Source organism: Mesoplodon mirus (genome assembly GCF_964341445.2).
Source record: "Mesoplodon mirus genome assembly, chromosome: 7".
In the NCBI taxonomy this organism is placed as follows: Eukaryota; Metazoa; Chordata; class Mammalia; order Artiodactyla; family Ziphiidae; genus Mesoplodon; species Mesoplodon mirus.
This window is the reverse complement of record NC_138983.1, coordinates 63,194,464-63,213,026: the sequence shown is the minus strand read 5'-3', so window position 1 is coordinate 63,213,026 and position 18,563 is coordinate 63,194,464. Positions and strand designations below refer to the sequence as shown.

Below are 18,563 nucleotides of genomic sequence, written 5' to 3'. Positions count from 1 at the left end.
TCTATAGGAAGAAGGATAGGGTGAGGGAACTATTAGCAAAAGAAAAGAAAGGATTACTTTTAGGCCAGGACATCTTTTGGGGTCGGGGGGAGGGAATGGCAAGGCTTTTATCACACACATCCCCTCTGGGGGATGGAGAGGGCCTAGTGACAGATTACCTCATAGGTGCTGACCCCAAAATTCCAGGCTGGTTGATTAAGATTACATTTCTGGGGAAGGTCAAAACTGCAGTTAGGTCAGGTAATAAGCCTAGGTTTGCTATCATGGGCTTTAGCACAGGTGATGCCATCTGGGGCCTGTAGCTTTTTCTTTAGCACTACATACAAACATAAACTAACTCTTGGTCTCAGTCTGTTATGATCACTAGGGTGCATTTTTGAAATAGCTGAAGAGTGATAACGTCTGGGCTGAACAAAGTTAAGTGGCCTCACAAAGATAAAATTTTACTCACAAACACACAATGACATTATGGCCCACCCACAAGAGAATCTAGTTCAATTGGTTTGGGATGTGGCCCGGTGTCAGTGCTTTTTTAAAAGCTCCCCCAAGTGGTTTTAACAGACGGAAAAGGTTAAGGATGACTGCTCTAACTAGCAGAACAAACCCATCAAATTGAGACCAAAAACTAGGCTAGAACACAAGAGTACAACTAGGCTGGGAAATCCTGACCCATTTGTGACTGTGAATGTCCTGCAGGGTCCAGTCCTGCGCAAATACAGAGGTTGGTGGCCCTCCCTCCAGCTCACCACTCCTTTGGTGTAAAGTGCCCTGCCCTTTGATCTAAGAAGTTGGAGGTGGCTTATTAGTGTCCTCTGCCACTCAGAGCAATCTGGATGGGGCTCAAAAATTACTCTGGACACAGACAAGTGTCATTTCTGCTGGACCCTCTGGCTGTTGGTGATGAAAGATCCTTGGCAGTGGTGAGAAGAACAGCTAACATGGCCCTTCGACTCAGCAACCGTGGGACTCACTCAAATGGCAGATGGGCTCCAGGCATTGATCAGCCTCCAAAGGCTTCCTGAGGCCAATCTGCAGTCTCTCCATGATGCTGTCCTCCTCTTGGTGGGACTCTTCCCCCAGCCCTCCCTCCAACCTCCTAAGTCCTTGCTCTCCCGCAGCCCAGAGAATGCTGGGGTGAAGAGGCTTAGTCAGGTTCTCCTTCTAGACTCTTTCCAACATGTTTAGGGCAAAGTCAATCCCTCATGCTTCCGGGCCTTCCCTTTTGATTCTCAAGGGCCTTTTCTTCTCTCTACAAAACCTGGTACTCTGCAAATAAAAGGCTTTGGCTTTCAAAACTATTGTTTTTGACGTGGGCTTCAAGAGGCTATTTTAAAAGTCAGAAAATTGAACATTGACTGCTTTATTCCGACTCTTTCTTTCTCTTCACATTCCGGTTTTACCAATCCTAATTCTCCTTGAGCAATGCCTCTGATTTACTAGGGGAAAGGTCAAGTGGAAAAAGTGTAGCAAAGAAAAGCACAAAGATTAACCTTTCAAGATACTCTCTCTGTGTAAGAAATACTGCGACATTGGTCACTCCAGTCCCCCACCCTGACCCCACCCTGACAAGTGAGCAGGTCAGGATGTTCTGGCTGACTCTACACAGGGAGAGTGAAGTGGAGAATCAAGATTTATCTTGATAATAAAAGTTCTAAGTGACAATTATTAAAACCTTGTTTTCTTCAACAAGTCAATGGCATGAAAATAAAAGGGGGGTGGATTGCTCTAGATTAAAAGAAAACTTAGATATACAACAATCTTGTTTGGAGTCTGTTTTGAACTAACCACTGTTGAAAGACATTTCCAAGACAATAAGGCAAATTTGATTATGGACTGGGTATGAGAGGATACGACAAAATTATTGTTAACGTTAAGTGTAACAATAGCTTTGGTTATGTAAGAAAACATTCTTTTTTCATTCCTTTTTTCTTAACAGATGCATACTGAATTGTGTGTGAGTGAAATGATATGATGTCTGGGGAAAAGAGAAGAGAAAAAGGAAGGAAGGAAGGAAGGAAGAAGGAAGGAAGGAAGGGAGGGAGGGAGGGAAGGAGGGAGAGGAATAAAGGGCAGGGAAAACCAAACACTCTGGAAAGAAACAAACAGAAAAGAAAAAGGGATAGATGAATTAAGTGTGAGAAAATCTTGATAATTGTTGATTTTAACAATAGGTATATGGGAGTTCATTATGTTATTATCTCTAATTTTTGTGTAAATTTGAAAAGTTTTATATTAATTTGTAGAATTGTTAACCTGGTACAGGAAAAGACAGACTGAGAATGGAAGAGGATAAAAGGGCCAGAAAGAAATTCAAATATTTAGTGTTTAAGATTTATTGCAGGGGGGAGGGATAAACTGGGAGATTAGAATTGACATATACACACTACTATATATAAAATAGATAACTAATAAGAACCTACTGTACAGCAAAGGGAACTCTACTCAGTACTCTGTAATGACCTCTATGGGAATAGAATCTAAAAAAGAGTGGATATATGTATATGTATAATTGATTCACTTTTCTGTACAGCAGAAACTAACACAACATTGTAAATCCACTATACCCCAATAAAAATTAATTTAAAAAATAAAAAAATAAAAGAAATTTTTAAAAAGATTTATTGTATTACTGATTTGCAGGCAGATGAATTCTTTTTTTTTCTAAAGTTTTTATTGTTGTTGTTTTGTTTTGTTTATTTGGCTGCACCAGGTCTTAGTTGCAACACACGGGATCTTAAGTTGTGGCATGCAGGATCTAGTTCCCTGACCAGGGATGGAACCCGGGTCCCCTGCATTGGGAGCAAGCAGTGTTAACCACTGGACAGCGAGGGAATGAATTCTTTCTTCAAATAAACTCTGACATGGGACCCCAACATATAAAACAAAAAAGAGTAGAACTGCTCCACTTGAGGCTAGAGAGTCTACTTTTTCTTCCTCCTTGTCTCCCCAGGAATCTGCAGAAGTAACTCAGGGAAACCCTGTGGCTCTATAGGACACAGTTTGAAAACCTCTGTAGTATATGATGAAGGAAACCTCTGAAGTACTGCAGAAAATGCGTGTTACTTAGTATATGTGTTAGACAACTGCTAACTATTTGGGAGAAAAATATAAAGTTAAATCTCTACTTCATATCATATACCAAAATAAATTCCAGTTGCATTAAAATGTTTAAAGTACAAAATGAAATCAGAAGAGTAATAGAAAAATTGATGAATATTCTAAAATATTAAGACAGAGAAGGACTTCCTAAGCAAGCCAACAAAGGCAGAAAAATTAGTATCTTTGATTATATAAATATCTAAAGTTTTATAGGGCAAAAAATAAATCACACTTCACAAAAAGGAAAAAAAGGAATGTGTGTATGTGACAAAACTTTAATATTCTTAATCATTAAGTAGAATTTCAAATCAATAAAAAAAGACAAACACTCCAATAGAATAAAAAGATCAACAACAATAAAACAATATATATGAGGACATATAAATTATCATAAAGATATGAGAAATATTTCATCTACTATTGATCAAAGAAATATTGTAAGTTGAAGTAATAATGAGAATAGTTGATAATGACTCCTATTTCTGGTGATAATTGCAGACTAGATAAGCTGAAAATTCAGCTACTATAAAGCATCTAGAATGCTAAGCAAAGTATACTTAACGTCCTTTTAAATGGATAACTGAACCCCCATGAAAATACAGAAAATCCACAGGAGACCAAACCAAAGTAACTAAAAACCAGAATGGAGAGCTTTAACTGAAAAGTAGTTTCCTGGACTTTGGGGAGGGCTTTCCTCTCCCTGGTAATAGAGAGACTTGCTTAGGGACAGAAGAAAAGGAATTGAGACACTCAGGTAAATCCAGGATCCTCCAAAGGCTACACCCCACTTCTCCAGCACAAATGCACAGGTGCATGGTTTAGAAACACTGAATCAAGAAATTAGTATTAAAAATGGTCCCAGGTTGGTAATAACTCTGGGGCAATAAGAAAAAGCAAACACAAAACTCTCTGGAGCAATTCACCTCAACCCAGAATCACCATAGATTAAGTTTTAATAAGATGAGCTCAGAACCCAAAATTACAGAAATAGGAGGAAACAAATCATGATGACTAAGAGTCAGCTGATAAAGATTATAGAGTTATTAGAATGAAACTACAAACTAAATATGTTTAGAATTATTAATATATATAATGCAGTCTAGAAACATAGGAATAGAATAAAACTTTCTAATAAGAAATATCATTTTTACCTATCAAATGACACAGTATTAAAAAAGAAGTATAGTGCTCAGTGTTTCTAAGAATATAGGAAATTGACATTTATAGACTGTTAGTAGAAGTAAAAACAGATCATTCCAGAGGTCAAATTGGCAATATGTGTCAAATATTTAACAAAAAAGTACATACTTATTGGCTCAATAAGTTTACTTGTTTTTTTAATTGAAATATAGTTGACTTACAATACTATATTAGTTTCAGGTGTACAAATAGTGATTTTTATAGATCATGCAAAGTTATCACAATATTATTGACTATATTCCCTGTGTTGTGCATTATATCTCTGTGATTTATTTTATAACTGGTAGTTTGTACCTCTTAATCCCCTTCACCTATTTTACCTATCTCCCCATCTCCCTCCCCTCTGGAAACCACTAGTTTGTTCTCTGTATCTGTCTGTTTCGGTTTTGTTATATTTATTTGTTTGTTTTGTTTTTTAGATTCTACCTGTAAGTAAAAACATACAGTATTTGTCTTTCTCTGTCTGATTTATTTTACTTAGCATAATACCCTCTAGGTCCATCCATGTTGTTGCAAAAGGCAAGATTTCATTCTTATTTGTGGCTGAATAATATTCCATTGTATATATATTCCATTGTATATACAATGGAATATTGTGATGGGGTATATATATATATATATATATATATATATATATATATATATATATTCTCACATCTTCCTTACCCATTCAACTGTATGGACACTTAGATTTCTTCCATATCTTGGCTATTGTAAATAATGCTGCAATGAACATAGGGGTGCATATATCTTTTCAAATTAGTGCTTTTGTTTTCTTCAAATAAATACCCAGGAGTGGAATTGTTGAATTGTCTGGTAGCTCCATTTTAATGTTTTTGAGGAACTTCCATACTGTTTTCCATAGTGGCTGTACCAATTTACATTCCCACCAACAGTGAAAAGGATTCCCTTTTCTCTACATCGTCTCCAACACTTATTTCTTGTCTTTTTGATGATAGCCATTCTGACCTATGTGAGGTGATATCTCATTGTGGTTTTGATTTTCATTTCCCTGATGATGAGTGCTGTTGGATATCTTTTCAATGCGCTTAGTGGCCATCTTTGGAAATGATATCTTCTTTGGAAAAATACCTATTCAGGTCCTCTGCTATTTTTTTAATCAGACTGTTTTTTTGATATTGAGTTGTATGAGTTCTTCATATATTTTGGATATTAACCCTTTATCAGATGTATAATTTGCAAATATCTTCTCCCATTCAGTAGGCTGCCTTTTTTTATGTTGATCGTTTCCTTTGCTGTCCAAAAGCTTTTTAGTTTGATGTGGTCCCACTTGTTTATTTTTGCTTTTGCTGCCCTTGCCTGAGGAGACAGATCCAAAAAAATTTTGCTAAGACCAACATCAAAGAACACCCTGCCTATGTTTTCTTCTAGAAGTTTTATGGTTTCAGAGCTTACATTTAAGTCTTTAATACATTTTGAGTTTATTTTTGCATGTGGAGTGAGAAAATGGTCTCAATAATTTTACTTCTAAGAATTTATCTTTAAAACAATTCATAAAATTACCCTAAGATGAATACACAGGGATGTTTATTCAGGAATTTTTCATGGCAAAATTGTAGGGGGTGGGGAGAAGTTTAATGTCCAATAACAGAGGAATGGTTAAACAAATTAGGATAATTTCATATTATGAAATATCATGCAGGTAATAAAAATGATATTGTACAGATTTATTTACTGACATGAAAACATGCCACGAATATACTGATGAGTAAAAAAAAAAAAAAAATCAGGTTAGAGACCAACCTGATCCCACTTTTTAAAATTTGTGTGGCCCATTAGGGCAAGTCCAAATGACCAGTAAATAAATGAAGATGTGCTAAAATTCAGTAGTAATCAGTAATGGAAGTTAAAACAATAGTGCCATATTACTTTATACTCTTTAGGATGGCAAACATGAATCCATACAGAGGTCGGCAAGGACACAGGGAGACGGGGAACTCTCATGCACTGCTGGTGGGAATACACACTGGTACAGGCATTCTGGAGACTAATCTCACAAAACTTAGCAGTGTCTGTAGAAGCTTTTGGATGCCATTTCTGGATATATAACCTCAAGAAATTCTCATTCAGATCCACAAGAGAACATGAAACAGGATGTTCATCTATACATTATTCGTGGCAAATAGGTGCTGGAGGCCAACCAAGCGTCCCTCATTAAGAGGCGAGAAGTTAAATGTGGTAGATGCATTATTACTCCATAATGTGCAGCTATGAGAAGAAACAATCTACTTGGATAATTATTTTTTTAAGTGTTCAGTGAGAAAAGCAGGAAAAATTTTAACACAATATATTTGTATGTTAAAAACACATAGTCACAAAACAACAAAACAGATTTTACAGGATTATATACATGTAATAAGTACAGATATCAAACAGGTTGAAGACAGTTCCTATGGAGGAGATGGGAAGGGGAATGGGAATTAAAGGAGAAAAAATAAAGTAAGGAAAACAAGAGAGAAGGCTTGCACAGACCAATAATAACAACTTAAACTGAGAAGTATGCTTAATTCAGCTCTCTGCAGTTGAGTTCAATTTTTTAAAGTGTGTATGTATAATATGTAAAAATGTCTACAAAGGTAAACTCTAAAATAATGGTTAGTTGTCTCTCCGGGAGTGGTATAAAAGGAAAAACTTTTCTTTTTTTCTATACTGGATAAATATTGTATAATAAGTAAAATGCATTTATTAAGTCTCAAAAACTCATCTTAACACTCAGAACTACCTTCCTGCTTTTGGATAAAATACAATAACCTACTAAATTCAGCTGCTTGTGTGGTCACAGTCATTTTATTATTTTTCCAGAATGTTCCAAAATAACTCTGAAACAAGACCAGTGGGACCACCAAATAGCTATCTAGCCTCACCCTTCTTCCCATGCAAATGAAGACCAAGCCTCCAATCAGGCTTTGGCATAAACCTCTGTGGAAGCCAGGATAACAAGGCCCTTGGAGTCCCCACTGGGGAAAGGAGGGGCAGCACTCATAACCCTGTCAGCTCATGTAGCCTCTGAAAAGACGGCTTGGGCAGCAGTTGACAAAGACAAAGGTTCCACCTAAGGGTGGAAACTCTATTTGCAGCTTTATAGACACAGGTGTCCTTCCAGGCGACTCAAGACCTGCAGTGTGGGACTGGGTTTGGCCAGGAATAGCTCAGAAGGCCTACCCCTCAGAAGCCAGCTTTTGAGGCCTTCAGGTGTATGTTCTAACTATATTTGGCAACAAAAACCAAAGAGGTCAGTGGCTTAGCTCAGGGAGAAAAAAAGACTATTTCTGATTATAATCCCCACTTCAAACCAGGTCCAAGAATTTAAAAACTCACTCCATTTATTTATTTTGCACTCACTAAGCATACTGCTGAAGCAGTTCTGGTTTCCAGTCCTACCAGTCTCGTGTAAATCCTTCAGAACCACAGGTGTAAATCACCTACCCAAGCCATCCTCATATTAGAGGATATCTGGGGACATCTGGCTTGAGAATCCAAATGTTAAAATTATTCCATCTTACTCTCTGTGTCTTCATAGCATCAAAATAGCCTGTGCCACTTGAGTGCAAATCCAGACTCCAGCCCTGATTACTCACTGTGTGACCTGGGCTAAGTTACTTGATGTCTCTGAGGTTCAATTTCTTTATCCACAGACAGAACAGAGATAATAACACCTACTCCACAAGGCTGCTGTAAGAATTAAATGAGCTAAGCTATATAAAGTGGCTAGGAGAATGTCTAATACAAAGAAGGTGCTAAAAAAAAGAAGCCGTTTCCATTCCTCCCCATCACTCCCTTCCACGCTTAGCTGTTCAGCCAAGGTGTGGGCATTTCAAGAAATTGCTTGGTACGTTGTGTTTGATTACAAATGGATGGTACCATTCCCACAGCCAGCAACAGTAGCTACAGATAAAAGCTGCGACTACTCCTCAGCCGTCGACAGGTCGGATCAGCCACAAATGACTCACCACTGTTGATAAATGATGTGTTCTTGGCATCAAGAGACCTTATCCTGACAGGCTTTGACACCTTATGAAAAAGAAACCAGAAGGAAGGTTGAATGGCTCACAGAGAAGGTCCTCAGGGTTTGATGGTGACCTTCAGTCAATTCTGAACTTGTACCAGACTGGTGTTAGGAGGGTCTCCTGTGTCTTCAGACATGTCTCCAATCACAGATTTTTTAGTTGGGAAGGACTCCAGCTGAGCAGCTGCCTCTTCATCTCAGAGCTGAACCATCTCCTTCACTTGCCTTAGATTCCCTGAAGGGAGTCATAAGACTCCCTGGGCAGAAGGCAAATGCCTGTTCCCTGCTCGGAATAGCCCTAAGCTAGTGCCCAACCTGACTTTGGCAGCTTTGTCTGCTGGTTGAAACTCTGCCAGGGTGAGGTTTGGCTGAAGGGCTCTGTGGCTATTGGACAAACCTTGGCTCAAGGAAAAGGGTGAGTATTTAATCCCAAGCAACTGTCTGCAAGGCTTAAGTGTTTGCAGCTCTCTGGTTTTTGTAGCCCCTTCAGACCACCCAGAACCACTCACGGGCATGGGAATTCCAAAACTGGATTTTTTAGTCACTCTTTCATTCTTACATCCCCTGTACCTTGCGCAGTGCCTGGCACAGATCTCCCGCTAAGTGAATATTTACTAGAAGGACCTTAAGGAAAGCATGGTCTTTTGCTACTTTTGTAACCCCTTGAATTCTGATGAACCTCACTAAATTGTTAAGATCAAATAGGACAATGAACTGTATGAAAATTGACACTGTCAATAGCCAGGTGCTCAAAACTGAGGCCTCAGATGGTCTTAAGGAAATTTCATGTACTAGGATCTACTTTCTTTGAAACTGAAACTGCTTCAGGAGCAGGTTTTCTCTGGACCCCAGACCTATGACCCCTTTCAGTGTCATGGAGGCTTTTTCTGAAAGGAACTATTCTAGGCCCTCAGAAGGGACCTTGTGGAATGCGATTGATCCAAAAGTCCCAGGAGAAGGTCCGCTGCCCTGGAAACATTTCCGTTATCCAAACTCACCCTCAGATTTTCTTCACCAGGAAGGTTTCTAAGATCACCTAGAAGCACCAACATTTCAGTCATGCTTTGAAGTGTAAAGGCCAGGGAGTCTTTCTGGAAAGGACAAGCAGTAGCACTCCATCCTGGGTCTTCAGGATACTGGTTGAGACAAATAGGGTAGAGACATCAATAGCAGGGTGCCTTCCCTTATCCTCTTCTTCTGTCCTAACTGTTTTCACGTCCCCTGCCCTTCTAGTCACTCACTGGGGCTTAGTGTCTGGCTTCTATCACCAGAACTGGGGGTCAACGGTCTAAGATGATAAGGTATAAATTTAAGCAAAGGGGAGGAAGGAAGAAAGAAGGGAGAGAGAGGAAGACTGGAGAGAAATGGAGAAAAAAATGAAAAAGGCTTGGGAAGGAGGAAGGAAGAGGAGAGCGGCAAGGGGAGGCGGAACAATGAAGGTCTCAGGCCGTCGCAGGCGCACGGTTCCGGCGGCACGTCCGTCCAGCCCGCCTCCCGTCAGCAGCTGCACGCTGCGCCCCGTGTGGGCGCTGAGTCACGGTCCCAGAACAGGGAGCCGCCGTGCAGGTCTAGGGGGGGCCGGCCCTGGTTGGCATCTGCAAACTGTTTTTTTCTTTCCTCTTTCATTAAGGCTGTGTGCTGACTCCCACGTAGGAGGACTTATTAAACCGCACGTACTGCCTGAAGGCTCTCTGGCGCGTCGGAGGCGGCCGGCTGGGGGCGCCGCCGTATCGCTTATGAGCCAGGCCACTCTCTGGGGCACTGGGCCGGGAGAGGACTGGGGTCACTGGCCCGGCTGCGGATTTCCCGGAGGAGCTCGCACTTCTTGCTGGAGTCGCTTCTAACTTTAGCCCCGCTGCAGCAGGGGGACACACCTCAGCTGGAAGACCTCGGAGGCCACCCCAACTCTCCGAGGTGCGCTTTTGCGCAGGGTCCCGTGAGCAACTCCACAAAATCTGGGACTCTGTTGCGTAATCGGGAGAGTCCAGGCTCGCCTCCCCACTAAGGGTTCACCCTACCACAACCGGCCCGGCCGCCACACGAGGCTGTGACCTGGAGCATCTCCTCGAAGCCCGGACCCCCACGCAAGACACGCTCTCCGCATGTCCCACCAGAGAGCGTTACTCCGACAGCTCAGCCAGCGCGGAGAACAGCCAGCACGCGCCAGCGCAGCCGTCCTACCTTCCCACGCCAGGCGGCTGGACCCCAAAGCTCCCGGACCCCAGGGCTCCCAAGCGGACCAAGACTGGGGACACCCTCCCTCCCAAGACTCGTGACCCGAGAATGAATCAGCATTGAGACAGTTTATTGGTTTGCTACTTCGCATATCACCCATTTTATGTAAATAGATTATACAGACATGGTGTTTTCTTCTTCCACAAGAGGCAACCAGTCTCTCTTTCACGCACACACGCTCACATTCCACGCAGCACACAACGTTACACCTCTCTGAGACGTTCACGTATTAAAATAGAGGGGAGGGGAACAATATAATTGCTTTAAAATGCCCTTAATACAATATATAACGTACAAAAATATCTCTATATTTGAAGTTACAAAAAAAATCTTGACACAACAAACTTAAATATTGATAATTACCTCTGTATATACAACACACATTGCACTTTTCCTCTCTAGGTTTTGGAAAGTTCAAGTAATAGTGAGGCTTGCGCCCCGGTGGGGTGACACCCCGTCAGAAATCAGTTTGTGGGCGGGCACGGCAGTGGCTCAGACCCTTGCCCCTGGGGGTCTCAGCATTTATTTCGCAGTTTCTCCTCTCCGTGAGCCTGGCAAAGGACACTCCTTTGGATTCCTCTGCACCCCCTCCCCACCCGGGGCACCCGGGCCAAATTAGGTTGAAGAGAACACTGCCTCCGAGGTGGACGGGGTCCTGCAAAGCCAGGGCTCGCCGCCGGACGGTGCCTCCCGGACTCGGTCTCTCAGGGCTGTCTCAGCCCGGGTCCCATAGGCTGAGAGGCTCGGCTAGGGGAAGTCCTCCGTCCCGGGAGGAGCCGGCGGGATGCATGTGCGACTGTTCGCTGCTGCCACAGGCGCCTAAATCCTGAGGGTGGCGAACACTTGATGAGCCCGGGAGGCCGGGGCCGCGCGCTCCTGTGGCTCCTGGGAAGACAGAGTCCGTCCCAGGCCGGCCTCGGGCAGGGAGCGTCGGCGCCGGCGGCCGTAGCCCTGGGGGCTGATCTTGCTCCTGGGGGCGACGCCGTCCTTGTCCTTGTCCGTGAACTGGTAGATCTGGTGCGCCAGCTTCTGCACCGTGCACGTCCCGAAGCGACAGCCAAAGCTTCGCAGGCTCTGGAAGTTGTTCATACTCTGGCGGTAGCGCTTGACTCGGATGCGGGCGGCGTCCGGACTGCTGGAGAAGGGAAGGAAGGCCACATGAGACCCCCATCAAGCAGGTCTTTGGCCCCAGCCAGCGGGAACGGAGCCATTCTAAGACCAGAGGGAGCTGCTAACTGCTACCTCCATCTGAACTGCCATACAGCCCCGATGATCCCCAGGGCCAGGGCAACGGAGGAGAGCTCCCCTTGCCCACCCCGCGACGGCGCCCCGCATAGTTACCTTGCCTGGGGGCTGCGAGAGGCGCCCTTCACATCCTGCGGCCGAACGAGAGTCTGGGCAGGCCCTTCCTTCACGTCGGCGAGCCCTGTGGGGTAGCTGCTGGACTCGCGAAGTTCTCTTTTTCCACGACTTAGAGCCCACTTATTCCATCTAAACAACACAAATAGACTCGATTCGCAATCGTCCAGGCGAGGTCTTGGCCCATCCCTGATCCTGTTCACTTCTAACCCCTCGGGGACCAATGGTTAGTTTCCCTTGTCTTGCAGGTACCAGAACTGGGGCAGGCGCTGCCTGCGACTCACTTCTTTCGGAACTCTGCCGCCACGTCGAGCCGTGCGGTGTCCGCGCCTAGGAAGGCGAGCGAGCCCAGATACATGAGGGCGACGGGAACCAGCTTCATCCCGGCGTCGATGCGTAGACCCTGGGGAAGGAGAAAGAGGAGCCGAGCGTGAGCGCCCGGGTCTGCCGCACCGCCGGGCGGGGCACGGAGGCGGGCGCTCAACCCGCGCTCTGCCGGACTCAGACGCTTATCTCCCCGGGGCGCAGAGAGGCGCCAGCGGCATTTGCACCCGCCAGGGGGGTGACAGGCCCCGCAGGGGAGGCCGCTGCCCCGCGCCAGGCTCCCAGAGGTCCCCCGTTCAACTTCTCGGATTGGCTGACGGAGCAGAGGGGACTGGGTCTCTGGAGTTCCAGCTGTGTCCACAAGCTGGGCCCGGGATGTGGGACGCACCCGGCAGAGGACCCTCCAAAGTGGATTGTACCCCTCACCCAGCGCTCCTAGTCTCCGGCCTGGGCAAGCCTCCCCACCTTTAACCCGCCCGGCCCGCGGTGCTTACCTGCTTGAGGGGGTGATCTGTCGAGATCTTTGGAGGATTAAGTCTGAGACGTCGCTCTGGCAGTGGCAAAACCCCGACGTCCAAGCTGCGGTGAGAAACCAGAGGTGGCAAGGTTCGACCCGTTCCGCCTAGTGTCACCAAGAAACCACTGAGTGGCCGGCTCTCGTTCCTCCGCTTTATAAGAGCGCAGGGGGCGGGGCCTAGGCTGCCCTCGCGCCCTCCCTTTCCTCCCTAGGGCGCGCGCTCTGCGATCGGGCGCGCGCATTGCTTGCCTGCGGGTGTGGGGTTCGGAGGTGAGGTGGGGGTCCCTCATGCTTAGAGGGCTCAGAGATGAGCTCCAGGAGATTGGTGCAGGAACTGCCTCAGCCCTGACTCACTGGGCACAGAGTTCAGACCTTAAGCCGGGACGAAGCAGAGCCGGTACAACCTCTTGGGGGTCCTTACCTAGGACTTATGCAGCCCAGAGTGTAACGTCTTCTGGCACACAACTGCAAGAGCCAGCGCGGGGTATCACGCGGATGACCCGAACTCCGGACCTCTGGAGCTGTGGCCTCGAGTGGACCGCGCCCCGTGCCGGCTCGGCGCCTGACCTGGCCGCGACCCCAGACTTCAGCAGAGCCTCAGGGGCAGAGCACAGAGCACAGCTGAGAGAAGGGGGGCTAGCCGAGACTCCGGGGTTCTGAGGATGGGCTAGTAAGATTTCGCAATAGGGGCAAGGCTGATTTGAGAATTGGGATTTAGAAGAGGGGACTTACCTGAAGTTTCAGAATTTGCATGCCTATTTGGAAATAAAGGAATAACCAAAATTAGGACGAAGAATACAGTTTCATTTTTTCCCCTTTTAATCCAATTATGCCTTATAAGGTTACAACCTGAGAGTTTGCCTGGCTGCCCTCGGAGCCTTCATTCACCCCTTGTAAACGTGAGGATGCTGCCAGGGAGCACACTAATGCTTCACGTATGTTAATCCCTTTACAGTTTACAAAGCATGGCCACATCCTGATCTCCTTTGATCTTCACACCTACCCTTGAGTTAGCCAAGGAAGGTAACGTCAACTTTCTACCTGGTGAAATGAGAAAACTAAAGTTCAGAGGGGTAAGCATTTGCCCAAAGTCACACCAACGGTGGTAAACAGTAGTGTCCTAGCTCGGCCCCGCAAGCATGCACGGCCGACTGGACTGGGGCGCCGCGTGGATTTTTCTAGGCTAGTGCCATCATCTTGTCAAGGGAGAGAGGAGAGTCCTAGCCCCCGCCCAAGGATTTATGCCTTTTCATGATGAATCACCCCCAAGCACGTTTGTCACCCGTTTATGCTCTTCCATCACTGCTTCTTGACTTCACTTTCTTACTTAACTTCGGGAGGCCAAACTAGGGAGGGAACTTAGCCCCGCGGGACTCCCTACTTCTTGCAGGAGGGCCTCTGGTGTCCTATCACCCACTTCCCTGGATGCAGGTCCTGAAGCCGAGGGCCTAGACTGAGAGGCGGAGGGCGCGGGACCACTGGGACCCTGTGGTGCAGCTTCTACTCTCACCGTACGGCAATTCTCTTTGTGGACCTGGGCAAGTTATGCACCCCACCCTCTGGTTTCCCCATCTATAACTTGCCCCCAGCTTCCTACCTGCTCTGCCACACTGGTTCTGAGACCCAGTGCACAGGACCTTGCCTGCCCTGGGCCGCGCACTGCTGGCTCAGCCGCCTTTTCACTCCCAGGACTGACCGGTGGACATTGCACCTGGGAAGGAATGGCCGCGCCGAAGTTATTTATTCTGAGGGCTCTTCTGCGAGGGGGTCACCTGAGCGGACCTGAGTTCCAGCTGAGGGTGGGGGGTCAGATTCCTGGCTCGGGCTCGGGGTTGGGCTGGGGACGCCGAGGGTCGGAGGAGTGCAGCGCAGCGCACTGGCTGGGTTCGGGCAGCCTGTCTGGTTTCAGGGCAGTTGCCGCAGTAGACCGGGTCTGGCGGCTAGTCTGCCTGCACCGCAGACAGCAGGTATTACTGAGCGCCTGCTCTGTTTCCAGGAGCCTCCCCAGACTAACTATTCTGTTTTGCTCGCTCGTCTCCCATTTCTCAATGCTTCCTTTCAGTTCGTCCCTTACGAGTCACGCTCTTCGCAGCGACCCTGTCCAGGACCGGCTGTCTGTCAGTCTTGTCTGAGGATGCGACATACTCGTCGCCAGCTTCCAGCTGGGTCCGCGCCAAGACAGGTTTTTACTTTCATTTCCCCGGCGCGCGCCTCTGGCTGCCGGGGAGGTCAAGGACAGCTGGGCGCCGGCCCACAGCCAGGGAAGGTCCCGTGGTCTGGACTCGTTCCTTCCAGTTCCCACCAGCCCTGGGGGGTTTGGTCTACAGAGGACTCTTCAGCTGTACCTCGTGGCCTCCCGGCTGTGTCCTTTAGGAGAGCCCTGGTTCCAGGAGAGAGGGAGGGTGGAGGGGATGGGGGAAGGGACCGGGGACGGAGCTCTTGGTGCAGACTTCGCTTTGAGCTGCTGGAGGCTTCAAAAAGCAAACCCAACCCAGAAGTGGAGACTCCGCCGGGCTCCAGTGCCTACGCCAGCAGCATAGCGGCGGTGCCAGGAATTCCCACCTGAGAGCCTTGGCACAGTGCTATCAGCCCAAGTGTGTCTTACAGCTCTGGCACTTAGAGGGCTGACGCTTGAGAACTCCGTCAATTCTTTAAGCCCTGTGTTGGCAGCTCGGGGTTTTGCTAGAACACCCGTATCTTCGAAAGTGTGTGTGTGTGTTTGCTTGGGTCGGCGACAAGGGCCGGAAGGTTCCCCAAAGTGTCGTGGAGTATAAGTCGAAAAAAAGATATAAAGTTTTCCAAATGTTGGCATCTATTTTTTCCCTTGGAACCTGAGGTTCGTTTACTTTAACAAAGGGGGAAAAATCACTAGAATGCATTCACGGTTAAACGTCAGATATAGAAGGAAACAACTTAAGGACTTCTGCTTCTGGCAATTTGTAAACGTGGAGTTTCATCCATTCAAGTTGCAGCGATTGTAGATTCACACAAAGTACAAGGAAGGAAGGAAGGAAGTGAAGGAAGAAACATCTTTAAAATCTCACTGGCAAGACAAGTGAAAGAAGCAGAAGAAAAGAAATTTTGGTTGATGAAGATCCACTTCTTTTGTGCCCAAGAATTTAAAAAAAATAAACCCCCAAAGCACTGTAATAATTGTGTGTATTCTGACATCATATATACAGACATACAAATATGCTGAAGCCTTGTTGTATAATGGTATCTCAACTTCTTCACATTCCAACTGAATTATTTTTAGGCCCTAAATCCAAACCTTATTCTTAGTAATGTAAGGAGTTTTAAAAAATTTTTGGTGGTGGTTTCTCAGCTAACACTGTGGACACAATCCCTAAAGCCAGTGTGACCACACTCATGTCATAAAGAACAGAAATGAGAAACAATAAATAATATTAATAATATTTAAAAGAATAACTAAACTTGAATAGCTAAGTGCATTGCATAATTACCTCTGATGCTTCTTTTTTCAAACAGGAAATTTTACAATGCATTTATTGTTCATATGGTTCAAAATGCCTCGGCTAAGCTGAGGGCTTGTTTACCAAGTCCATTTGAAAACAAGTTTCAAGAAGCATCCGGGAGTCATAACACCAAGTGGTTTAGAGAAAGGAGCCAATCAGCTACTCAGATTTAGTCACAGGAAAAAGTAAAGCAGGATACAAAGCTCAGGGCACTTTTTTTTTTTTGGAATCTCTGACTTCTCTAAGAAGCTAATAAGATATAGATCCTTTCCAGAAAAATGCACATGTACATAAACCAACTTAAGTATAAAATAAGCATACGATTTCAGGAGATTGACCAAGTAAAGAATGCTGACACAGAATAAAAAGCACTGTTTCTATAGCATTAATTTCTGTCTTGGAGTGGTAGAGGCAGGGAGGGCAGTTAACCTCTCTCTTTCTAGGGCATAGAATTTTCCAGAGCATCAGCACAAAGAAAAGTAATGCTTTTGCTGCCTCATTTCTGTGCTCTTGCACAAAACATATGGACAGAAATAATCAGTCCTTGTATGTGATAAAGAAGACAAACCTCCCTGAAGCTTAGGGAATATAAGTTGCTATAGGACAGATGAAAGAGAACACAGAGAAGATGGTTAACATATAGAAGCTTCTTATACTAACAGCTATAACAGAATGAGGTGAAATGACTTCAAGAGAAATTTCTACTGATGGCCCAATGAATGGCATTAATAAATGGAGTATAAAAGAGATGATTCGGGGCCTCCCTGGTGGCGCAGTGGTTGAGAGTCCGCCTGCCGATGCAGGGGATACGGGTTCGTGCCCCGGTCTGGGAGGATCCCACATGCCGCGGAGCGGCTGGGCCCGTGAGCCATGGCCGCTGGGCCTGCGCATCCGGGGCCTGTGCTCCGCAACGGGAGAGGCCACAACAGTGAGAGGCCCGCATACCGCAAAAAGGAAAAAAAAATAAAAAATAAAAAAAAATAAAAGAGATGATTCGACCATTTGGGGTTATCCCTAGACAATGAGAATGGTGTCAATGAGAGCAACCATCATGCTACCTGCCTCCAGGTGGGGATACTGTACTATCAGATTAGAACTGTAGGAATGAGGCAATTCTAATGTATGGGCCTACATGAGTTGAATGTTCATTCATTCCTTCAACAAACATTTACCAAGCATGTATTATATGCCTAACTCTGTGCTAAATGCTGGGCATACAATAATCAACAACGCAAGCATCATTCTTGCCCTCAGTGAGCTTACAGCGTGGTAGGGTAGCCAAACATAAACAAATCCTCATAGGAATAAATACACAATTACAGATTGTGGTAAGTGTTCTGAAGGAAAAGCAAGATTAGGGGGACCTAACGTTCCAAATATAAGGAAGAGCATAGGCAAATGCTTAGAGATGAGAAAGAGCTTGGAACACTAGGGAAGAAAAAAGGAGGCCAGTGTGGTTGAAATGCACTGAGTGAGGGAGAAGAGAGGCATGAAATGAGATTAAGGAGGTCATCAAGGTTAGAGTAAATAGGACCCTTTGAGATATGATGAAGATTTTGCACTTTATTCATAGCGATTTGGGAAGCTTGACAGGTTTGAAGATGGGAGAGACATGATCTGATACACATTTATTTAAAAGATCATTGTGGCCATTGAATGTGATGACTGGATTAGGGAGGAGCAAGAAGGGGAGCAGTGCAGTGGTGGTGCCCTGGAGCAGGGGTCCCCAACCCCCGGGCCATGGGCCAGTACCTGTCCGTGGCCTGTTAGGAACCGGGCCACACAGCAGGAGGTGAGCAGCACGCAAGCGAGAGAACCTTCATCTGTCTTTACAGCCACTCCCCATCTCTTGCTTTACTACCTGAGCTCCACCTCCTGTCAGCATTATCTTGAGTTGTATAATTATTTCATTATATATTACAGTGTAATAATAATACTAGAAATAAAGTGCACAATAAATAGAATGTGCTTGACTCATCCCAAAACCATCCCCCCACCCTCGTCCGTGGAAAAATTCTCTTCCACAAAGCTGGTCTCTGGTGCCAAAAGGGTTGGGGACCGCTGCCCTGGAGAGATCGGAGAGGGCCTAGTCCTACCATAATCTCAATTAGTCCACCACACACACACACACACACACACTCCACTCTAAACTTCACCAACAGAGCTGGCTTCATGGATGTGCACCCTGTTCAGTCACACAGGACCCCACACTTTGTTTCATGCTCTGCTTGTTGCTGTTTTGAAATTCTTAATAATTTTTGAACAGAGAGGATCCTTTATTTTCATTTTGCTTTGGCCTCTGCACATAACATAGCCAGTCCCACTC

The 18,563-nt window shown here is 45.6% G+C and overlaps 1 protein-coding gene across 1 annotated transcript; it reads right to left on the bottom strand.

Annotated features, from left to right (window-relative positions):
* Positions 1-10,614: 10,614 nt before the first annotated feature.
* ADM (adrenomedullin) lies at positions 10,615-12,925 on the bottom strand. Its single transcript, XM_082627789.1, has 4 exons — positions 12,739-12,925; positions 12,205-12,323; positions 11,903-12,052; positions 10,615-11,696 (listed from the first exon to the last, which is right to left on the bottom strand). The coding sequence occupies exons 2-4, from the start codon at positions 12,300-12,302 to the stop codon at positions 11,381-11,383; spliced, it is 564 nt and encodes a 187-aa protein (XP_082483915.1). The 5' UTR covers positions 12,303-12,323; positions 12,739-12,925; the 3' UTR covers positions 10,615-11,380.
* Between the last annotated feature and the right edge of the window lie 5,638 nt (positions 12,926-18,563).

Excerpts from the sequence above, each read along its gene's own strand:
- ADM (XM_082627789.1), bottom strand. The coding sequence starts at position 12,302 with ATGAAGCTGGTTCCCGTCGCCCTCATGTATCTGGGCTCGCTCGCCTTC. Across the intron at positions 12,053-12,204 it reads GCGGCAGAGTTCCGAAAGAA|ATGGAATAAGTGGGCTCTAA; the intron begins GTGAGTCGCAGG and ends TGTGTTGTTTAG. Across the intron at positions 11,697-11,902 it reads TCTCGCAGCCCCCAGGCAAG|CAGTCCGGACGCCGCCCGCA; the intron begins GTAACTATGCGG and ends TCCCTTCTCCAG.